The sequence below is a fragment of the Protopterus annectens genome, chromosome 4.part1, assembly GCF_019279795.1.
Source record: "Protopterus annectens isolate FY-2018-M chromosome 4.part1, PAN1.0, whole genome shotgun sequence".
Lineage (NCBI taxonomy): Eukaryota > Metazoa > Chordata > Ceratodontiformes > Protopteridae > Protopterus > Protopterus annectens.
In genome coordinates this window covers 994,666,656-994,689,432 of record NC_056734.1, presented here as the reverse complement: position 1 = coordinate 994,689,432, position 22,777 = coordinate 994,666,656, and the positions used below count along the sequence as shown (strand labels likewise).

The window sequence follows — 22,777 nt, the reverse complement described above, 5'->3', positions numbered from 1 at the left end:
TGTGGTTGTCCTTGGTCTGAGAGGCCAAATTTATCTCAAATTTGGCTTTGGTAGACTTTATTTGTCCTCTGAGTTGTTTGTTTAGTTTGATGAGAGTGCTTTTATACTGCTAGGTGATGCACCTCCTAATTTTGCCATGTTTTTCCTCCTCCTGTTATACAGCCTACTGATTTTGTGATTCCACCAGGGTGGCTTGTTTTTTGAGTTAGTTCTGTACTTCTTCCTGGTGGGTACAGCTGCCTCTATGTACAGGGTTTCTGTGAACAGTTCGCATAGGCAGCAATGTTCTCAGGGTTTATGATGGCTTCAAATTTTTCCAGGTTATCACTTAATAGCAGAAAGTTAGCCTTAGAGTAGTTCCTGAATATTCCAGGGTTAGCTGGGGGTCTAGGTTTTATTTTTACTTCAAAGGAGACTATTTTGTGGTATGACCTTACCAGAGAAGACATTACACTAGGAGGTGTGCAGCACTCTCCCCACATTAGTAAGGACCATATCCAGAACAGCTGCATCCTTGGTTAGTGTACTGACAATCTGGCCCAGGAATCTATGTGCCTGTATATCTGGTATCGTACAGGATTCCCAGTTTACAGTGGGATAATTAATGTTTCCCATGAATATGATATTGGGTTGGATGGTGAATGCTTCCAATAAGTTTAAATGCATGGAATGGGTTTCCTGGGTCACAAAAGAGGACCTATAGCTTGCAAAGTAAGTGGCACTGGATTTTGCTTATGGTAATTTAAACATGGAGTAGCTCAAGTCCACTGTCTCATATCACCAGCCTTCAGATACATTTATTTTTGATGTAAATCAAGACACCTCCACCTTTAGTCCCTGCCTGTGTATTTCTTAACAACAGGGTTCCATGGGGAATCAGTTTTAGGACCTTCATTATTCTCTGTTTATAATCTACTTTAGAACCTTCCAAGTTCACACATGACTTTACTTCTGGATGACTTAATTCTAACAAACATGCATAAAAATTCCAATGACCTCAATTATTCCCTATAAAAATTTTTGAATTAATCTGTAACTGGTGTACTTACAATAAGCTGACCATTAATAATCAAAAATCAACTACTGCAGTATTTGCTACAGCTGACAGAATAGTCAAACAGCAGATTCTTGTTAAAAGATCCTTCAGGGTACCCACTGCTCCACACTAATCACTAAAAGTATTTAGATCTACTTCTTTATCAGAGTTTTATCATTCCATATGCATAGTGACCTTCTAACCAGTAACGTTCCACAACAGCTTCCTCTTTACTAACAAGTGAACCGTGAAAAGTAACCACCAGAAATTTACTAATCCCAAGCCAAGACTACAGTTTGCACTACCAACCCTTCTTCTTTCAGGACGTACTACTACAGTCTGCTCTAAACAAAATACTGAGTTTCATCCATCTAGCTTACAATAACCACCACTGTTACACCAATTAAAAAGCCAAGTGACTTCCTGTTACAGACAGAGATTCCCATTTACTGATCACCTTAACTTTTAAGATAGCTAATTAAGAATATTGTCCACAACCGGCAAACACACTTATACTGCATCATACATCTAAGTCCCTGAAAACAATGACAATATTATTTGTTTATTGCACTACAGCACTGATTCAATGGACCATTTTCAGGCTCAGCCTGGTATTTAATACAGTCTGCAACATGCAAAAGTGTAACACACAGACAGTAGTTTTCCTTAGCTCCGTCTCATAAAAAATACATTAAAATTTGTTCTAGCCTCCTGGAATAGCCTCCCCTCAAAAATTACTGCAATACACATTCACTCTCATGATACTTACGAATATGCTAAAATCACATTTTGCAATACAATGCAAACTGAATGTATGACCAACTCAGGACAATGACCAATATTTCCTGGATGCTTGCAAAACTTTTGACAGAAAATTAAAGACTTCTTACCCGAAAGCAACAGTTTTAAATATGTACACACTTGTATAGCTATTTTATTAGACAATGTTCCTTAGCATTTTTAACTGTACATTAACTATTTTAAAATATACTGCTACACTATTCATACTTATGTGCTAAACAACATATACTTATTGTAATGCACTACTTAACCTATATTTACTGTATTTGCATAATGTCATTGATTAACCCTAAAGTACATTTTTTTCATATAACTGTTATATTTGAAATGTGGCCTGGGTAGTGACTAAAAAGTTTGATTAACAAACAGAGAGAGAGACTGAAAAATTTAGCAGAAACTGGAGGATAGTTAAATCAAAATATCTCCTCCTCCGAGCTGTACGAGAAATAAACAATTTCACCTACTCACTGAGAAGGCAATACTGACAGAGATTTTTTTGAGTTATCTATTTCTTAACAGTATGCCTTTTAAAATGAAGAATAATTTATTTTATTTTACATTTGTTAACCGGGGGTGTCTGATTGAGCCGAAAAGGCCCTTTTTCAGCAGATGCCCGAGGAGAAAAGCTCTACAAAGAAAAATTACAGACACATTTAGTTATTTAGACATGATCAGTATACACACAAATTACAGGAGACATGTTTTTACAGTGATATGCGGCACATAAACAGTTACAGTGGAGAGAACAAACAAAAAAATATTAATTTTAAAAATAAAGGTAATTAATAGATTTGTGGTGTACAGCTGAAATTTGGAACATAGGTAGAATACATACATAGTACACAGGTACAGTACATACATTGCAGATTAGCCAGTGTTTGTGAGTAAGATTGAAAACTATTATCAAGTGCTCTAGATTTTGTATGTATGTGTTATCCGCTTTCACTAGCCTGGGGAGCAATCATGGCACTGCCAACTTTCCTTGAGATGTTGCCTGATGAGGTTTTTAAAGGAGGCCTTGGATGATGTGTTTTGAATGCTTGTAGGGACAGAGTTCCATTTTTTAGCCACCGAACTACTATATAGTGCATCTCCAAAGCTATTGTAACTGTTGGTGACTTCTAGTAGTAGTTTGCTTGATGATCTAAGAGGCCTTTTGGCTGAGTGATGTTGTACTAGGTTTTTGAGGGCAGGACACTTATTGGGGAGGTAACAGATAGAATGACAGAGGCAGAGCTGATTGTAGGTTAGGAGGTTGGGCAGTTCAAGCCAGTGGAACTGTCTCAAAGCAATACAGTCATGAGTTCTATATGAGCAACTTGCAGCAATGCAGTCCATCATCACTGCCATAGTATTCTAAACAACTTGTCCTAATGAGGGTCGAAGTAACAGCAAGCTGACTAGGGAAGACCAGACATCCCTTTAACCAGGAACAGACTTCAGTTCATCCTGAAAGAGAGTAAGGTGTTCCCAGGCAAAGACAGAAGCATAATCTCTCGGGTGGGTCCTGGGTCCACCCTACGGCCTCCACCTGACACAACTTAAGTAAAAGACAAAGAGATGCCACACTCACAAGGTGCCCTTACACCTCATCTGGAATACTCTTGTTTAAAATACACTGGAACACCAGCTGCACTCACAAGTCATATGGATTCCAAGCCTCTCAACCCATCACCGAAAGGAAGCCCAACTACCCTGCAGAGAAGCCCTTTTACTGCTGCCTGCATCTGCAATCTCATACCTTCATTCAGTCATAACCCAAAACTCAACACAAGTGTAGATTAGGACACAAACGGACTAGCACATTTTGGCCTTCATTCTGCAAAATGGTACTCACTTCCCCATGAAAAACCAGACTGTATTGTCATTTTATTTTATTTAATTTACTTTATTTTACATTTGTTTACCAGGAAAGTCCAATTGGACGCAGGTCCATTTTCACCGGAGGCCCGGGGAGAAAAGCTCTAGTTTACATACGTAGTTAAGAAGAAACAAACACAACATAATCAAGAATAGCAAGCTGTACATAGTAAATAGTTCCAGATAACATATATTAGTCAAGAAGAACATATGCTTTCTTCCATGTCCATAATAATATCGCAAGCTACAAAAACCCTTCCAAAATAAGTGCAAAGACAGAGAAGTGACCTACGGTTCCATGGCTAAAACCTAATCTGACTTGCTTTTCCTGAATCAGAAGCTGCAATACTCAAAAAATGCACTATTCCAGCAATCTGTCATATGCTTTCCTACAGAGGTCGAGGACTGTGATCTGTATTCTTGAATCACACCCAAACGTCATTTTTGAAAAAAAAAATGTGGACCACTATCATTTAATCATTCATTGCCAATCCACAGGTACTATTCTGGCATTCTACTTAATACTGAAACTTATAAGTTGAAAAATCTAACAGTTAACAAAATGCATTTTAAAGTTATCTCTACAACACTAGCACAGAAAATCCACATTTGTTTTTGAACAAGGCCATCTACAACACCTGACCTAGTTAACATGATTTTTTACTTATGTTACTTATTCAAGAAAGACAAACCTGCCTCCCCTACAAGCTGATCCTTAACAGTGGCATTTCCCATAGTTTACAGTACGACCACTTCAACCCAAACATTTTCTAGGAACTGAAAACACGCAGTATACAAAGTGAAATTTCAATGAAAAACAAGGTTATTCAGATATCAGCTGTTTACCCTACTAAAATAGTTCTAAAATGTACCATAAAACAAATAAAACTCAACATTTGGGGGGGGGGAGCTGATTCATACATTAACTGTCATCAACTTTCTACCCATTTTGCACTGATCTCAGACTAGGAAGTTTAAATATGGTATCACTAACCACATGTGCAACTTCAGAACTGTTTAATGTCCTGAATGGTGACCAGAATTTGCAAAGTCTTTTCTGTATTTGATACCTCATTGTAACAATCCCTCCCCCAAACTTATTTGCGCAAAACAAAAATACTGATAGCTCATTGGAGGAAAATCAGAGTCTGCATCGGAAGCAGCATTGTATAATAATGTTAGCATAATGTTAATAAACCCATGAAAACAAAACAAATTACTTCCATTACACTTCTAACATGTTAAAACACCAACATGCCGATGTTTCACTTCAAATTTTCCCACATTTTTCTGGAGGAAGGAGCCATGTTCTTCATTCCTTCCCCCAGTAATAAATAATACTGTGCCAATTCAATTTATAAATGCTTAACACTGCCCTGCTGCTATACGACTGCAGAATGAGCATCAACAACTGTGCATTCCACCATCCCCCATCAGTACCCTAAAGCGATGACAGGTACTGAGATTGAGTCAACGCTATCACAAGTCCTTGCTGTGTGCATAACAATAAAAAAATGCTAATGGTACTGCAATTCCAAGCACTCATGCTCAGCTATCAGGTTCCTCATCTCTTCAACACGATCATAAAAACAAAAGAATGAAGCAGAACCATCCCAACTGCGTTTGCCAATACATAATACAAATAACAACAATAATAATAATAATAATGTACTCGACCTTTCTGAGTCAGCTGTTTGACTTCTTAATGCCTGCTGCCTAAGTCTGTCATGCCACAAGTCAAGTGTTTCTGGTCTTCGAAGTTCCTCGGTTTCTCTGTGTTTAGAGAAAAAAATCAGTTTTACTCTAAAATGAACATTCTTTAAACATACTGTATTTTACAATTCTTTTCCCACCTTTTCATTATCGTAAAAAAAAAAAAAATCTCACTGTCAGATGTGGAGATCTCTAGTACTAAGTAGCCAATCCCAAACATTTTACTGTCACAAGAACACCTGAATTCTTAGGAATATGTTTCTAAATGCACTCTGTGATCATGTTTACACCAACGCATTTAGACATTTTATAAAGAAATAAAGCAAGCTTTGAGTGGTTGCATTTTGACTCATGGTACTAAAAAGTACAATAAAGGAGAAAAATAATAGACTATAATGAAAGGGGAATGCAGTACTAAGAATGGGTAGGATCACATGCTTACTTGAAATTTCAAACCGCAGGTATTATACTGCCAAAGTACAGCGAAAGTACATTATTACTTTCCTGAAGTCAGCAATGAAGACAGTAATTTAAGAACAGTATGACTGCTGCATATGTCACATTATAGCAGGAAGAGAGTCCAGAACATGAGTTTTAAGTGACAAAAGTACTAATATGCAAATACTTGCTTTGTGTACAAACCTTTGAGAGGGACTTCATTAAGTGAGTCCTATAAAATGGATAGGCTTTAAAGCTGAAGATATTGATATCCAATAGATGTGCCTCCTCCCTCCTTAACCATTGCTGACAATGCACCTGGGTATTTAAGGGGTGTGCTTAATGCTAAAACAATGAGTAGTACAACTTACATAAATGTTGCAGTATCATTCCTCATAGGTTCAAAGCCAAGTACTAGGCTAGCTGCCCTTGTGGGCCATTTTAAGCCTAGCCAACTTCCCCTTCTGTGCTCAAAACAACCTATCCCATTTGGTTATAGACTGGCCTTACCATCCCATGGTTGATAATTATATATTACTCCTAATGAGAACAACTGGGATCATACCATAGATAATTTGAAGGCGGAGCCATGGCTTTCACTCACGGGATAAATGCATTTAGGAGTTGCATCTATTAGTAGTACAAGGGTCAGTACTGGGGTAAATGTTCTGCATCCCATCCACAGAGCTACGCTGCACCTGAAAATGGACAAGGATGAACTTTGTTTTATGGAGGTTCGTTCCATAGCAGAGGCATCCTTTGCTATATATACCTGTTCTTCCAAGCCAATATGTTGATATTGCAGAAGTGGTTTAGATCCTTAGACTGAGTACTTCTGATGCCATCTGACTTGCTGATGTGCAGAAAATCCATCAGTAATGGGTCAGAGAATGCCTTGTATGCCAGACATAGGTCACCTCTTAGCAATGTATAGGATGCCAAATATAGTGACAGGGCTTTGAGTTGGTCCACGTAGGACATGTTATTTAGGCCATGTATCCTTTTAGTAAGGTAAATTATGTGGGCATTCCAGTTGCTGCACGTGTCTGTACAGATACATACCAAAGGGGGCCTTATTATTCAGTGATTGGCCTAATGAGGGTGAGTAAAGGGGGACAATGACATCCCTAGATCTACACACAATCCCTTTGTTTATAAACTATGCAATATAGAAGGAATTTCTTATAATGACAAGACACATGTAGGTCAAAGGTTAGCTCACTGTCCAAATAAGTTACCACATCCCAAACAAAATGGCCAAATCTGAGGGGTGTATTGTCAATGTGGTAGTTCCCTGGGGTAGATGACTTCCTAAAGGATACAATAATGCATTTTAAGGGAAGTCTGTGTCACAGATGCACAACCTTTATCCAAAGGTGTACTTTTGAAGTATACTTTTTAAGTAGCCACTACCCTGGTGCAATATGCTGTAGGTATAGCAGTAAGGCTTTGTTGTACTTAGTATGACAAACTGTAATACATTCTAAAAAATACCTGGATGATATGACTTTAGAGACTCTGAAATTAATTTTAATAGCAGTATAAGAAATTAATAACTGATTACGATTTCTCACTGATTTATTTTTATTTTACTTTTAGTTTACATTTGATTACTGGGATGGTACAATAATCCCAACTGACCATTTGCAGGTTACTGCCAACATGAAATAATTCAAAAAGAAGGAAACAAGAGAGAACACAGAAGCAGTAAGTGTACATATAAAGACAGAAAAGAAAGTAACAATATATAACAATTTGTCGTGCCAACATAAATTGTAATCGTCTATGCACATCTTTGCAATACAAAAACTCTCCGACACTGGTAGTTTAAAACAAAAAAGAGAGAGAGAGAGGTATATTAAGTGACACACAGCTGACTTGCAACAGGAGTTCACATACATTAGCATACACATGCTTCATCATACTTTTGTTCTTTACTCACATGCAACTTACTCTACTCTTCTGCTCATACTGACCTACCTACTTTAATCATCTTTTATTTTTTTTTAAACCTTTATTAACTTTACATATTAGACAAGAGTACACACAGTTATAAAAAAGAAAACAAACCATTACAAAGATTTTTATTTTTCATGTATTATAAATGTATGACTTCTTTCTTAAATATTGTTTATTTTAACATCACAAAGATTGCTCAAGTTCTGCCTTCCCAGAAATTTCACCCCTGAGCATTATTCTGCATGAATTGCTCCCACAGTTTCCATTTATTTCCAAGTAGTTTGCACCCTTTCTTTTTCTAAAAATACTTATCTCCTTTACACCACTTACTATATTTGTCAGTTGATTTAGCTTTTGATTTATCTAGTAATTGCTTTTCTGGCAGCCAAAAGCATTAAACTTAGTAGGGTCTTACTATGTCTAGGCAATTCAGTTTTTATATACCAAAAGAATAATTTCCTTAGATAAAATAATTTGCTTCCACAAGACTTCTGACAGTACCCTGTAGGAAATTTGTAAACTCTACCACCTTGTTTCATTTTCAAAAAAACCTTTTCCCTAAGTAGTCTTCTCTTTCACATCAAACCGCAAACAGTTATGTCTACCTGTGGAAACATTATCTGAAGTTTACTATGGATACTAAAATACAAGTGCAAACTGTTCCATACGAAATCTTAAACCTAGATTTTGTTGCTTACCTGGGAGCTACAAAAATATCCCCCTATTGTTCTTTTTCATTTGGCCTTTCCACTCTCACTCATTAGTCTTTTCTAAGTTCTTCTAACTGATTCTTACAGACATCATGAAGTATATTGTATGTGCTACTAATTATCCTTTTTAACAGCAGCATATGTTCAAGACACAATTATAAAAACAATTCATGTAACACTCCCCCTATCACCTTCTCTTTGCTTATATTCTTACCAATTTTTTGTAGGGAATGAAGTCTCCAACCTGCAGTCCAAACTTCTTCTTGGCCTCACCCTACTCTATAACTTTTCCACTCAATAATTATTTGCTCCCAATACCATGGTTCCTTTATCAATTTTCTCCAATAAACTCCTTGCCTATTTTCCATGACCCTACTTGTAGTCATCCCTACTGGTAAAATCTCCATTCCCACACTGGCATGGTTCTCAAAGTAGTTTTTTGCAAATATAATATTCTTTAAGGTTAATGGTTCTTCTTAAGGGCCTGCATCTAAAATCCTTCTTTATCCTTGTTTTGCGACATTTTTTTCCACTCTGATTTACAGCCTTGTTATTTGTATAAACTTTAACTGTTTAGCTTTAAAGTATCCCTTCAAATCTTGTGATCCCAAATGACCTTGTTTTGTGGGAAGAAACAAATGCCCGACCTTTATATAACATTAAAGGGAAAAGAAATATGTTTGTTGCTTGTACCTTACTATCCAGTCAAGAGCTTCCAACGGCTCAGTTTATTATCTTTTGTTTAGTCTCTTACCACATATCTTTAATGGCATTAATGTTATCTTTAATGGCCATAATGTCATCCTTTTTAATCCAAACACCTAAATGCATCATCTCATCATGGACCCATTAATATGTCTATTGCTTAATCAAACCATGTGTGGAAACACAGTTTACCACTACAGCCTTTGTTTTACCTTCATTTCTTTTATGATTGAAAAAAATGAAACTATCTGAAAATGTTCCAAAAAGCTGAAGTATCCTTTTCTGGATTTACCAAGGTTCCACAACACTGAAGTATCCTTGAATTTACAGGTCTATATTATATCCTCGAATGCTTAAAAAAGCAAACGCTGATTGATCGAACTTATTTTTGCGAAACTGCAAAATATCGAAGCAGCAGAAACTCGAATTTCTTCCTAGGGAAAGAATTCGGTTGTCCGTTTCTGTTGCTTCCTTATTTTCAGTGTTATGGTGGAAAGTTACCGGTCGGATTCAGGTAAGTGTGCAGTTGTGTGGATGTGAGTGTTAGGGTGATTTAGGTGAGTTAGGGTTAGGGCTCAGGTTAGGTGTGTGTGCGATTGAGTGGACATGAGGGTTAGGGCAGATTTAAGTGAGTTAGGGTTAGGGAGCGAGTGAGGTGAGTGAGCGATAGTGAAGGACCTTAGGGTTAGGGTTTGGGTTAAGGTAAGTGGGTAGTTAGTGGTGTGTGCATAGTTTAGTGTAGGGTTAGGTATCAGATTTTAGGTGTGTGTGTGTGTGTGGATTTCTGTTTGTTTGGTGTGCTTGTGTTGTGTGCATGTGTTTTGGATCAGCGATTTTTTTCCCTGGGAAAAAAATCGCTGATCTGACAGTTCGAGATTGTAAGCTTTTGCTTAAATTAGGTCGATCAATCAGCGTTCGCTTTTTTAAGTGTTCAATGATATAATATAGACCTGAATTTACCCAGTACAAAATAATATAATCTGCAAATAAAATGAACTAAACAGCAGCAAAACAGCAATGGTGTACACGAAGCAGACCAACAAGCAAAATGGCAAATAAAGCTATTTTATCTTGAGTACCATACCAGTTATACTCCTGCATTTGTGAGTTCTTATTTTCATTGTCAATGGTTGTAAATATAAAGCAAACAACAAAGGAGAAAGAAGACACCCAACACGATTCACCTGTTCAAACACAGCTCATAAGACCCCTCTTACCTTGATTATTGCCTCTGACCCTTCATTTACCTTCCTAATTAATCCCATTATTCTATTAGGAAACAAATGTTGTCATTTTCTTGCTCATAAAATCCCAGTTAATTTTACTGAATGCCTTCTCTGTATCAAGACCCCCGAATAACACTGAGGTCTTGCATTCTGCTTCCCTCTTCTTCATCATTCAACATCTGCTAATGTTGGCAAAGGTTTGCCACTCCTCCAAAAAACTCACTCAACCATATTTCAGTCTTGGCAACACCTTCATCATTCTTTAATTTGGTCTACATGAAGTTGGGTTTAAAGGGTCTTTGTCCTCCGAATAGTAAAGACACTACAGCTTTTTCTCCCAAGATACAGGTACTGTCCCCCTTTTGAAAATATTGTTAAACAAAACCTTCCTGATCTTTATCACTTTCTTCCCTCCTGACTTCCCAACTTTGACAGAAATACCATCTGTTACTGGAGACTTGTCTATTGACTGACTATACACAGCCATTTTTAATCTATCCCATCATATACTGGCTACTAATTCTTGCCCACATCTTTCTCTAACCTTGGCATATTTAAGTCTTCCATCAATATTTCTACTTGTGTCTCATCTTGGTTTTCCCATTCCTTTATTTTATACAGATTTTTACAGAAATTCCGAAATATCTCTAATAATTCTAACGGGTCTCTGACTTTAGCAATACCCTTTCTATTTTCTGTTGCCCAAGTCAGTCTACTAATAGTTTTTGTGTGCTGAGGTGATAAAACACTTGCTTAACAATAACCTTTCTAAACTAATGCATATTACACAAACAATCTCTTAGTTCCATTTTAGAACTCAACAATCACTCTTCTTTCTGTTGTAACAGTTCCCTTCATCTTTAACCTTTGATAATCCCTCTAAGTAAGTGCATCTCTTTTTTTCGCGTAACTTTCTCTCTCATTTCTATCACATATTTTAATTCCATTTTCATTTATCCCATTCCTCAGCTATTCATTCTGGAGAAATTTGTATATTACCTAATAGCTCTTAAATGTTTTCCACTACTCTTTCCTTACATTTCTTTCTCTTTAATAGGCAAGTAGGAAAGCAATAGTGTCTCATTTTTACTTGATTACCCTGCATTTATATCTTAGTCTTCATTGGCACGACGTCTGAAATAGTTATTAAATGTATTTCAAAGCTTTTAAAATCACATACCCATGGTCCTGTGACATACAATTTCTTTTCAGACTAAATCAGTTTTAGTACCTTGGGGAAAAACGCACATAAATTCCTGGATTCCTATTAGTAATGTCACATCTTCCATACCAAATATTTTCATAACATTTCTTCAGAAATGCACCCTCTTTTGTTACATTTTTCCCTTTTAGGTCCTCTGACACAATCAATATTGCATATCAGATTCCAGTCCCAATCCATGAATAATATTCAAAGTCGGAAGCTTATTACTTCAGTCCTTACACATGAACAATATTCGCTGCTGGAAGCTAATTTCTGTTTCCATAATTCTCTTAAGCTCCTTAATTTTAGGAGAAATTTAAATACATGCCAATGCAATCTTCTTTCCTTGCAAATAACCCCTTATTATCAGAAATCTACCATTGTTATATTTCCTTCTCATCCTCCTCTATCTTGTAATTCTGTATGATCACCGACCCCCCTCCTTTGTCTCTGATACTCTGCTGAACAACCATTCTGACATCCTTTCTTTGCTAAATTTACAAGTTAATTTCTAACCAAGTGTCTCCCCAGTAACACTACTATTTGAACCCTACACTTAATATAATTTAATACTTTACTGTTTGTTCATACCTGCAATACCATCTACATTCAATGAAATGATTGATAAGGCAATAAATCTGGTAAGGTGCTATTACTTTCATATAATCTAAATGACATTTTTTAAAAAAAATGCTTCCATCTTATAACTTTTGTGTATATATTAATGTTTGGCAGGCAGCTCTAGTATGTCTGGTGTGCCCTTTCAATTAAATCATGCAGTGGAGTACCAGTCTTTCAACCCATGTCACATTTTCACAGACTTTTCATTTCAATAAAAACATTCAAGAAAAAAATGTACATTTTCATTTTTAACACTAATCCCTTTTAACGCAAAGCAAACACACACAACTATATACACTTTGTAAAACGGTAACGTATCCCTTCATATATGGTAGATGCCCCAGAGTGCTACATCCACAAGCTTTACCCATGTCACAGTTAGATTTAATCATGCTGAAAATGCATGTAACAGCCTGTGTTCCCATTCTGTATCCACATCCATTCCTGTCTCATTTCAACCTCTCTCCCAAATGTGAAAAACTACACGTTATGTACTCACCATAACGCTTGATGTATGTGGTCCATCTCGCCTCACATTCTTACTCACGGGTTCAGTCCGAATATCGGCTCCGACTCGGCCAACTTATATTTTTCTAGCACAAAATCTCTAATTGGTTGGGCTAACCTGGTATCCCATGTTGCACTGCTCCACAACCCCAGATCTAGTTTGCAGCAGCTCATAGTCACACCTCATGCACAACCACAGTTCAGAAGAGTAGAACACTAACCAGGGAAGCAAAGAAAAAATAACCAATACCAAAGGGTACTGAAACAAATGTCGCCTCCAAATCCTCTAGGAGGGGGAAAGGTGGGAGGGAACGTAAGAATGTGAGGCGAGATGGACCACATACATCAAGCATTATGGTGAGTACATAACTTGTAGATGTTATGTGGTCCAATCTCACCTACATTCTTACTCACAGGACAGATCCCTAGCACCTCTATCCTGCGAGGCTCAATGGAAGATGCTCCTGAGAACAGTGGAACCAAAGAAGCCTGGCCCTTAGAAGCCATGTCTAATTTATAATGAGTAATGAAGGTGTGGGGAGAAGCCTACATGGCCGCAGCACAAATATCATCCAAGAATAGTCTGGTATGATAAGCTACTGAAGCGGAAACAGCCCTGGTGGAGTGAGCCTTGACAGGGAACGGTAACTCTCTGCCTGCTGAAGAGTAAATGTAGGAGATGCAATCAGAAATCCATCTGGAAATTGTAATCTTAGAAACAGGGAAACCTGTTCTATTCTCTGAGAAGGACACAAAAGAGTTGGTCAGACTTACAAAGTTGTTTTGTCCTGTGTAAGTAAAAACGAAGCTGCCTGTGTACGTCCAATTGATGAAACAAATTCCACCTTGTTGGAAAATTGAGGAAAGAAAACTGGCAGCTCAATGGACTGATTGAGGTTAACGGCAGAGGTTACCTTCGGAAGGAAGGACGGATTAGGTCTCAAGGAAACCCTGTCCTTATGAAATACTAAATACGGGGATTTGATGGACAACGCTTGAATCTCCGACACCCATCTGGCTGACTTGATAGCTATTAAGAATGCAGTCTTCCAAGACAGAAATTTTAATTCACAGGTGGCAGCTGGTTCGAAAGGTGATGATGTCAGGGCCTGTAACACAAAATTTAAATCCCATGGCATGATGGGTTCTGACACAGGAGGCCGAAGCAACAAGGTGCCCCTCAAAAGGCTTTACATAGCTTATGAGCCATGAGAGAAGGTTCGTAAGAGGTATGAAAATTAGAAATAGTGGCCAGCTGAACCTTAATGGTAGCAGGAGCAGAACCCTGCTGAAAAAGTGTGGACAAAAATCTAAAACAGCAGGGATGGGGGGCTGTGAAAGGATCCAGTCCCTTGGCCTAAGCCCAAATTGAAAATCTTTTCCACTTGCTGGAGTAAATCTTCCGGGTAGAAGATTTATGGGAAGAAGATAAAATGTGTACTACCTCAGGTGAAAAACGATGAAGTCTAACTAAAGATGGAAGTGGAGTAGCCAGGCTGTCAACCTGAGGGTCCGCAGGGAGGGATGGGACTGTCCTGACATGTGTCAATATGTCTGGTGCTGGGTCCAGAGTCCAAGGACTGTCCACTGCATACTGATGAAGAAAGGAGAACCAGACTTGGCGAGGCCAGTGTGGGGCAATAAGAATCATCTTACTTCCAGAGGAAATGGCTTTCTGGATCACTCTTGGTAGCAGAGGAAATGGAGGGAAAGCGTAGAGCAGACCGGGAGGCCAATTGTGGACTAGAGCATCCCTGGGTGACTCCCCCTGTGGGGGGATCAGAGTGAAGTAGTTGCTGCACTTGGTATTGTGGGGATTGGCGAAAAGGTCGCAGCAAGGCTGACCCCACCTGTTGAAAATCTGTTCCGCAACTCGGCAGTTCAGGGACCACTTGTAAGGCATCAGAATAGATCTGCTCAGCCTGTCTGCTATCACATTGGCCTTCCCCGGAATGTGCGTTGCCACTAGGAACAGTCAAGGAAGACACTGCCCACTGCCACACTCGCATGGCCTCTCTGCATAGGGGGTAAGACCTGGTTCCCCCTTGCTTGTTCAGGTACCACACCACAGACATGTTGTCTGAGTGAATTGCAATTGCTCCTATGGGAAGAGAGCTCTGCAGTGCTTGCAACGCCAGTAACACCGCTCTCATCTCTAGAACATTGATGTGCAAATATACCTCGTGATCCTGCCAGATGCCCTGGACCGTCCTGCCAAAATAATGCCCCCCCACCCTATCTGGGAGGCGTCCGTGGTCACCGTGGCAACCGGAGTCATAGAAATAAACAGATTCCCTTTGTTCAAGTTGGTGGAACGCAGCCACCAACAGAGGTCCTATTTGCACCGATCGGTGAGTAGGATCAGATGGGACAGGGGAAGTTTCTGAAAGGACCATTGGGCAGAGAGGAGCCACTGCAGAAGCCTCATGTGTAATCTGGCCAGGGGCACTAACATAATGGTGGCTGCCATGGATCCCAGGAGCTGTAGGACTCATCTGGCCTGAATCTTCTTGAGGGGTAGCAACGTGCAAACCTGACCCTGCAACACCTCTATCCTTTCTTGAGGCAGGAACGCCCGCATATGAACGGTGTCTAGCTCTGCGCCTATAAATGTGACATGCTGTGAGGGCAGCAAGGCAGACTTTCCCCAGATCAAGGTAATTCCTAGTTGATAAAGGGCAATGGTCTTTTCCCTGGCCTGAATGAGAAGATGCCTGGTGGGGGTGGTGAGGAGCCAGTCGTCCAGGTATAGGAACACTTGGAATCCTTGACGTCTCAGGTGAGCTGTCACCACTGCCAAACACTTGGTGAACACCCTGGGGGCTGTGGTGAGGCCAAAGGGCAGGGCACGAATCTGGAAATGACTGGCTCCCGGCCGGAAGCGTAAGTGAATCCTGGATGCCCTGTCCATTTTTGATATGGTAGTAAGCATCCTTGAGATCGATGGAGCACATCCATACTTCTTTTCCCAGTAACAGAAAAATAGACTGAAGGGTGACCATTCGGAACTTGGACTTTAGAACATAGCGATTCAGTCGGCTGAGATCCAAGATGGGTCTCAGGTCCCCTGTTTTTTCGACACCAAAAAGAGTCTTGAGTGAGTCCCTAATCCGATCTGGTCTGAGGGGACAGGTTGGATGACTCGTTTTTCCAGCGACTTTGAAATTTCTAGTGTTGCATGATCCCTTTGACTTGGTGGAATGTCTGGGATTCTATTGGGTGGAGGAGGGTCTGACAATAAGGGGATGGAATAACCTCCAGTAACTATACGAAGCACCCATCAATCCTGAGTGATACTTGCCCAGGCTTCCAGGTACAACAAAATGCGGCCCCCGACTGGCTACGGAATAGCACAGTCGGGCAAAACATCAGGGACGATGACAGGAAGGCCCGCAAAAGGAATCACGGTCTCTCGAATTGTGAGGGCCTCCTCTGCCCCTAGGGCAGCGTCTCCCAGAATAGCCACCCCCCTCCTCTGCCTCTGGAGGGGGGCTCACCTTGACCGGCGGGGAAAGACTTCTATGACTTTTTGAACCACATTTTTCCTCCCCTCTTGAGCCTTGGGGTAAGGCCTAGATGGGAGGGAAAAACGGACCCCTACGGCAGACAGGGTCTTTTCCTCTTGCTCGCATCTGGTGAGGGTGTCTTTCACTTTGTTCCCAAAGAGTGAGGACCCATCAAAGGGGGCGTCAGTGAAGGAAGACTTGAAGGCCTCCACGAAATGACAAGTGCATCCAGGCTTGCCTCCTAAGGGCTATACCTGAGCTAGCTGCCCTACTCGCCCTCTCGGCTGCATAAGATATGAGCCTCATGGATGAGTTGACAATCGAGCCAAGAGTAGACAACTGGGCATTAACCGTCTGTGTTAACGCCTCAGGTACGTTACTCGTTAGAGTATCTCCTAACTCTTTAAGGAGATCTCTCTAGAACAGAGTAAAGTGACATAGATAGTTCAGAGACCACAGTGTGAAGGTCGCTGAAGAGAGGGTACGCTTCCCATACCGATCCATACTTCTGGACTTCTTGTTAGGAGGATGGATGGAGGAAGAAGACTCGGCTACTTCCTGCTGAGTGACCACCACCACAACCATGGCATCCACAGAAACCCCTTTGGACAGGAACTCTTTTCCAGGGGGAGCTGAAAGAAATGTATTAGGGCGTCTTGGTACACGTCAGGAGTCTCCCACACCCTTCGACAGATCAAATCCAGGAGCTCATCGAAGGGTGGAAACACCCAGGAGGTGGAGGGTTGAGCCCCAAAGGCCTTGAGGAATACCGACTCCTCCTCAGAGGAGGTTTTAGATGGCCAGCTGCCTCTCTGCCTCAAAATCTCCAGGATGTCAGAGAAAGAGACGTCATGGGAGAACGACTTGCAGACCACTCTGACTCCTCGAGGTCAGTATCAGAGGTGAGGGACTCATCCTGGGAGTCTATGTGCTTCCTCTTGCACAATTTCTTTCTTGGGGCTCCTCAGGCACCGACTCTGAGGGGCCCTCAGAAAGTTGGGGACTGCTCATGGGGGTATCCCAGACCTTGGGGCTTCGCCGTCAACCGAAAGAGGGACATCAGAGGCTCTCGCCGGAGTGGAAGGGGATGAAATGACCGATCCAGGTGATGTCACTGAGGATCTGGCCAGTGCATTCCTCATGGCCTAGAAAGTGGGTCCGCCCAAATCCGAGGATCGACCAACCTCTGAGGCCAAGATCGGAACCGAAGTTCCGCGAGCTGAAGCACCGAGAGGGAGGCTCAGAACTGACAAAAGTCCCGAAGTATCCCCCTCAGGCCCAACAGAGGAAACCCGGGTTCCGAAACCAGAGGACGGAGCCGACATGGTAGGAGCCGACGTCGGCACCGATAAGCCCTTAACAGGTATCAGAGCCAGCAGAACATCACCCAGAGCAGAACACTCCGGCTCCGAAGACAAGGAGGTGCTCGGAGGAGGAAACATGGGTGTACTCATCGGGACTGGCTGCAGAGCTGACTGGGTCGGAGCCAAAAATAATTTCGCCAAAACCGGTGACTGCAGGAGCCTCTGGACCACCCTATCCACATCCAAATCAGAGAGTCTGGAAGATTTGGAGGCGAGAGAAGGTGACTGTGATCTCCTATCTGGAGATCCTTGTCTGACACTAGGAGGTAGGCTACGAATGGGCACTAACAGGATAAGAGCCGAGGCAGATTCAAGAATCACAGCTACCTCCTGCGGCCCCGAGGACAAGGGAGCCGAGGAGGTCGAGTCCAATTTGGTAGTCTTCTCAGGAGGCTCTGATGAAACAGATGGAGCCAGAGATCTTTTCTTAGCCTTAAAAGTCTTGGTTTTAGACTGTGAACCAGAGGAAGAGTCCAAGGACTCCTCAAAGGAAGGCTTAAGAAGACCCTTCAGTATAAGTTTATTTTTTCTCTCCTGTAGCACCCTAGGGCTAAAAGCGTGACAAAAGCTACAGGACTCTTGTAAATGTATCGCCCCCAGGCAGTATACACAAACAGCATGTCCATCTGTTATGGACATCTTATAGCTACATTTAGAACACTTCTTAAACCCGGAGGGTTTGTGTTCTTTTTGATCCTTAGACATAACAGCAAAACCACCATACACAACAGCACAGAAACAGGACTGTAGGCCACAATGGTTAAGGCGGGAAACTACCTCTAACAACAGTTGACAGAATCTCCAAGTTAAACGATTCTGACAAGACGAGACACACACCGAAGCAAAGGACAAATGCTTTCCTCAGACAAACTACACAACGGAGGGAGGACTAGGTCCTCTAACTTAAACGGGCCTAGCCCGCAGGAACGGAGGGATACCACAAACAAAACACTCACACCACAAAAACAATGATAACAACAAGCAAACGGCTATTAAAATAGCTTTTGTGAGGAAAAAGGACAATTTTCAGTGAGAAAAAGAAGTTTTAAAGCTACTTAGGCACAGCCAAGCGAGACCACGTCCTAGCTCCACGACCGGCAAACGAGATCTGGGGTTGTGGAGCGGTGCAACATGGGATACCAGGTTAGCCCAGCCAATTGGAGACTTCGTGCTAGAAAAATATAAGTTGGCCGAGATGGAGCCGATGTTCGGCTCCGAACCCGTGAGTAAGAATGTAGGCGAGATTGGACCACATAACATCAACTTATTTACTCTTAGCTAATGGATTTTTAACCTTAAGAAACAGTGTGCTGGCTACCATTATAATAACAAATTTTGCATTATACTGAAGTGATTTCTATTATTAGGAATGCATCTGCTTGTATACCTTCAATGTATCAGACATCATTTATTTTTAATAAACTGCTTGGCACTTGTCCTTCAGAGTAGGGGTGTAGCTAGGATTTTCAAATTTGTACTCCCAGCCCTCACACTGCTGCCCCACCCTCCCCAACCAAGTTACAGCTTCATATAAATTATTTTCTCTTTTTTACAGTTGTCACCACCAGTCATTCATTTATTCCTTCATATCCAGGGTCTCAGCTTATTGGGGGGTCCTGGATTTTACACTCAGCCGAGAAGTGAGGTAGGATCTGGGAGTGGTGCCTCTACCCCTGAGCTATACTCCATCACTCAATCATTTTTCTTTAGAACAATGGAAAAGGTTTTACTGGCAAGTCTGTCTACAGGCTCTTCGCTTGTCAGAGAAATGAGAAGCAGAATACCCTTTAACTTGCTGGCTCACGTTTTGCTACGTATAGTTCCTCCTCCATCTGTTCTGCATCAAAAAATGTCTTTAATCCTTCTGAAAAAAATATTTTGAAGACAGCTAGATATAGCAACTTGAATCTCACACTTGCCTCTCAGCATCCTTTGACTGCAGGGATAAACTCACTTCTGATGTTCGTGTTTCACTGTTGCAGTCATCACATTTGGGTTATCTGCTTGCAGTAGCCCTCAGTCAGCCTGATTATCAAAGTCTTGGGTCCTGCGTCAGTTGCTGTCTCATCTTCCATGATGTCAGGGGTATAAAGCATGCAGCCGATGCCATTACATCAGTCTTTCTTGCTATGCGGTGCCCGAAGCAGAAGTAGTTTGCAAGTGCCGGACGGCTGACTCCTGAAATTTTCGTTTTCAAGTTTCAGAACTGAAGTCTTCAACTAAGCTAAGTACCCCGTTGGGGAAACTTTTTCTTGCTCTAAACTGAGGTCAGTAAAAGTTAATAATTGTATTTCTTGTGGAAAGCAAATACCTCAAAGATTTTCATTCGTACTGCATTCCTTGCTTAGGCCCTGACCACGACGTAACTCGCTGTTGGTTTTGTGCCTTATTTAAATAATGAACTATTCATCGTCGGTTTATTTACGCTTCTAAATATTTTGGTACTTTGTTCAATTATCCAGATATGGCTTTGGTAAGCCACTCGACTACCGACATACCAAAAAAACGCAAAGATAAAAACAGAGACAGGCCGCACAGGTCCAAAGCTGCCGACGAAGCTTCTCCTAAGCTAGTCACCAGTTTGTCGGTACTCAGTGGGGCGCTTTTGCAGTCCCTGATACCCACTACTTCAGATTCGCAGGCCTCTACTGAGTCCCATTCAGAGTCCGGAATGCCACGAGATGCTTCAACTGTGGAACCTGCAGATGTCTCTACCTTGGATGGGTCCGGAGCTGCTATGCAGGCACCGGCTTCTGAGGGTGTATTCAGGCCTACTGACTTGCATATTAAACCGACGCCATAGTCTTCTTCAAGACCTAAAACTCATTCCATGCCTTGAAAACTGACGCCCAGACCGCATGATCAGGCCTCTATGCCTAAAAACCAAATGAGAAGAATGGCTGAAGACCTTATTACTCTAATCAGGGGAAGTCACCCTTCCTCCTCTAAGAGACCTAGGACTGAGTTTCCTTATGATTCTTCTGATCAGGACTCGGAAATTTCTGTTTCCTCTGATGACCAGGATTTACCCTTATCTACCTATGAGGATTCTGATGCAGAGGACTCTATTCCCTCTGCTTCCCCTCCAGAGGATTTCTCTTTTGGTGAAACCTTGCATACTCTTAGGGAGCATTTTCGCTGGGAAAGCCAGGATTACTCTGACTCTAAAAGAGGCTTAGGGATTTCTTACTCCTGCCCCAACATAGACCTTTAGCTATCCCCCCTGTACTGGACATTGTTGATGATGCCTTTTCGGAATCTAGCTTGGTCCCTGACTCTCTACCTCCTGCTCCCAGAAAACCTGATCAATATTACAGGGTTCCACTCTCACAAGTTCCTCTTTAAAAATCCTACTGTGGATCCTGAGACCATTTCTCAGGGACCCAAGGGCATTAAGGCTACTACTGCCAAAAATCCTCCCCCTCTGACAGATTCCAGGGCACTGGATAGATTGGGTAAGAAAGTATACACTTCTGCAACCTTGGCTATTAGGGCCTTAAATTGCCAGTTTCATGTGTTAAGGTATCAGCAGCATATTATTGGATTGCTTGAACAGAAAATTATGTTGACTCCTGACTGTTCAGAAAATAAATATTTAAAGGATTTAATGCCTTCTGCTGAACAAGTTGGTAAACATACTTTGCAATGTGGTTTTGATTCACTAGAGGCATCTTGCAGGGCTGCTGTCACTGGGTCTGTACTTAGAAGGCATGCTTGGCTTAAGTAGCAATCTTTGCCAGATCATGTTAAAGTTAAATTGCTGGATGCTCCCTTAAACCAAGACCGCCTGTTTGGCAACAAAGAAGAAGTAGTACTTAAAAAGATGGAGGAAAAAGCTAAATCTATGCAAACTGTTAAATATTTCCTGCAAGTACAGCCTCTCAGATTTAGTAGGCATTGGCCCTCTAAAAATTTGTCCTTTCCTGCTTTTTCCAGGCCTTCTCAGTACAAACCCAGAACCAGCAGAACACCCAGGCTTCAGTCCCAAGGTACTCATGGGACTAAGCAGTGGGGGGCTCCCACTTCCAAAGCAGGGAGTGGTAAGACTCCCCCCTATGGTAAACTGTCTCAATGACTTGACTTTAAATCTTCCAAGCCCTGCAATAACTGACTGTTCCTTTAGGGGGAAAGATTGCCCTACAGGCAAAAAAATGGGAACTCATTACCCAGGACAAATGGGTTTTAAATAAAGTTTCCCAAGGATACAGATTCCACTTTCACTCCTTGCCAAACCCAAACGATTGGCCAGATCTACCTCCAAATCAGTGGGAAGATGCTCAAAAGCAAATTCTCTCTCTCTTAAGCATCAGGGCTATTCAACCTGCTCCAGAAGAGGAAAGGGGACTACTACTCAAGACTTTTTCCTGGTGCCCAGAAAAGAAAACTCCTGGCATCCTATCCTGGACCTCTCTATCCTAAACACTTTTTTGGTGATCCCAAAATTCAAGATGATAACTCTTCACCAGCTGCTTCCTATGCTAGGCAAGTATGCCTGGTTGGCAACACTGGATTTAAAGGAAGCCTACCTGCACATCCCAATAAGGGAATCTTGCAGAAGATACCTATGCTTCAAAGCAGGCTACATCCACTATCAGTTCTCTGCACTGCCTTTTGGCTATTCTACTGTGCCCAAAGTATTTACAAAGTGCCTTGCTCCAGTCATTGCATTTTGCAGGCAAAGAAATATCCAAATATAGCCATACCTGGACGATTGTCTAATTCAGACAGAAAGCCAGAACATACTATTGAATCATCTGGCGTTTTTACAAAAATTGCTAACTTCTCTGGGGTACACCTTAAACAAAAAGAAATCACATCTTGTACCCTGCCAACAAACTGTATTCCTGGGAACAAGCTTGAACACAACTTCCCAGATGGCTTTCCTCACGCTAGAGAAACAAGTTTAATTGACAGTCTACTTCAAACTACTGGCCACAAAGACCTAGCTACCTGCAAGGAAAATACTGCAAGCCCTGGGGTTCATGACCTCCTGCATTCTCCTAATTCCATATGCAAGATTGCATATGAAGAAACTACAATGGTATCTAAAAAGCCTATGGTGTCAACAATCTCAGGATCTAGAAGCAATGATTCCTATCATACCTTGTCTACAGATAAGAGTTCCTT

General features: G+C 41.3%; 1 protein-coding gene across 5 annotated transcripts in view; it reads right to left on the bottom strand.

Moving 5' to 3' along the window:
- Positions 1-22,777, bottom strand: part of LRCH3 (leucine rich repeats and calponin homology domain containing 3) — a 3,082,729-nt gene that overhangs the window by 1,407,282 nt on the left and 1,652,670 nt on the right. For all 5 annotated transcript variants that reach the window (XM_044070695.1, XM_044070696.1, XM_044070697.1 and 2 more), the window contains exon 11: positions 5,375-5,470. In XM_044070695.1, coding sequence (XP_043926630.1) covers positions 5,375-5,470 — 96 coding nt within the window. The remainder of the gene's footprint in view (positions 1-5,374; positions 5,471-22,777) is intronic.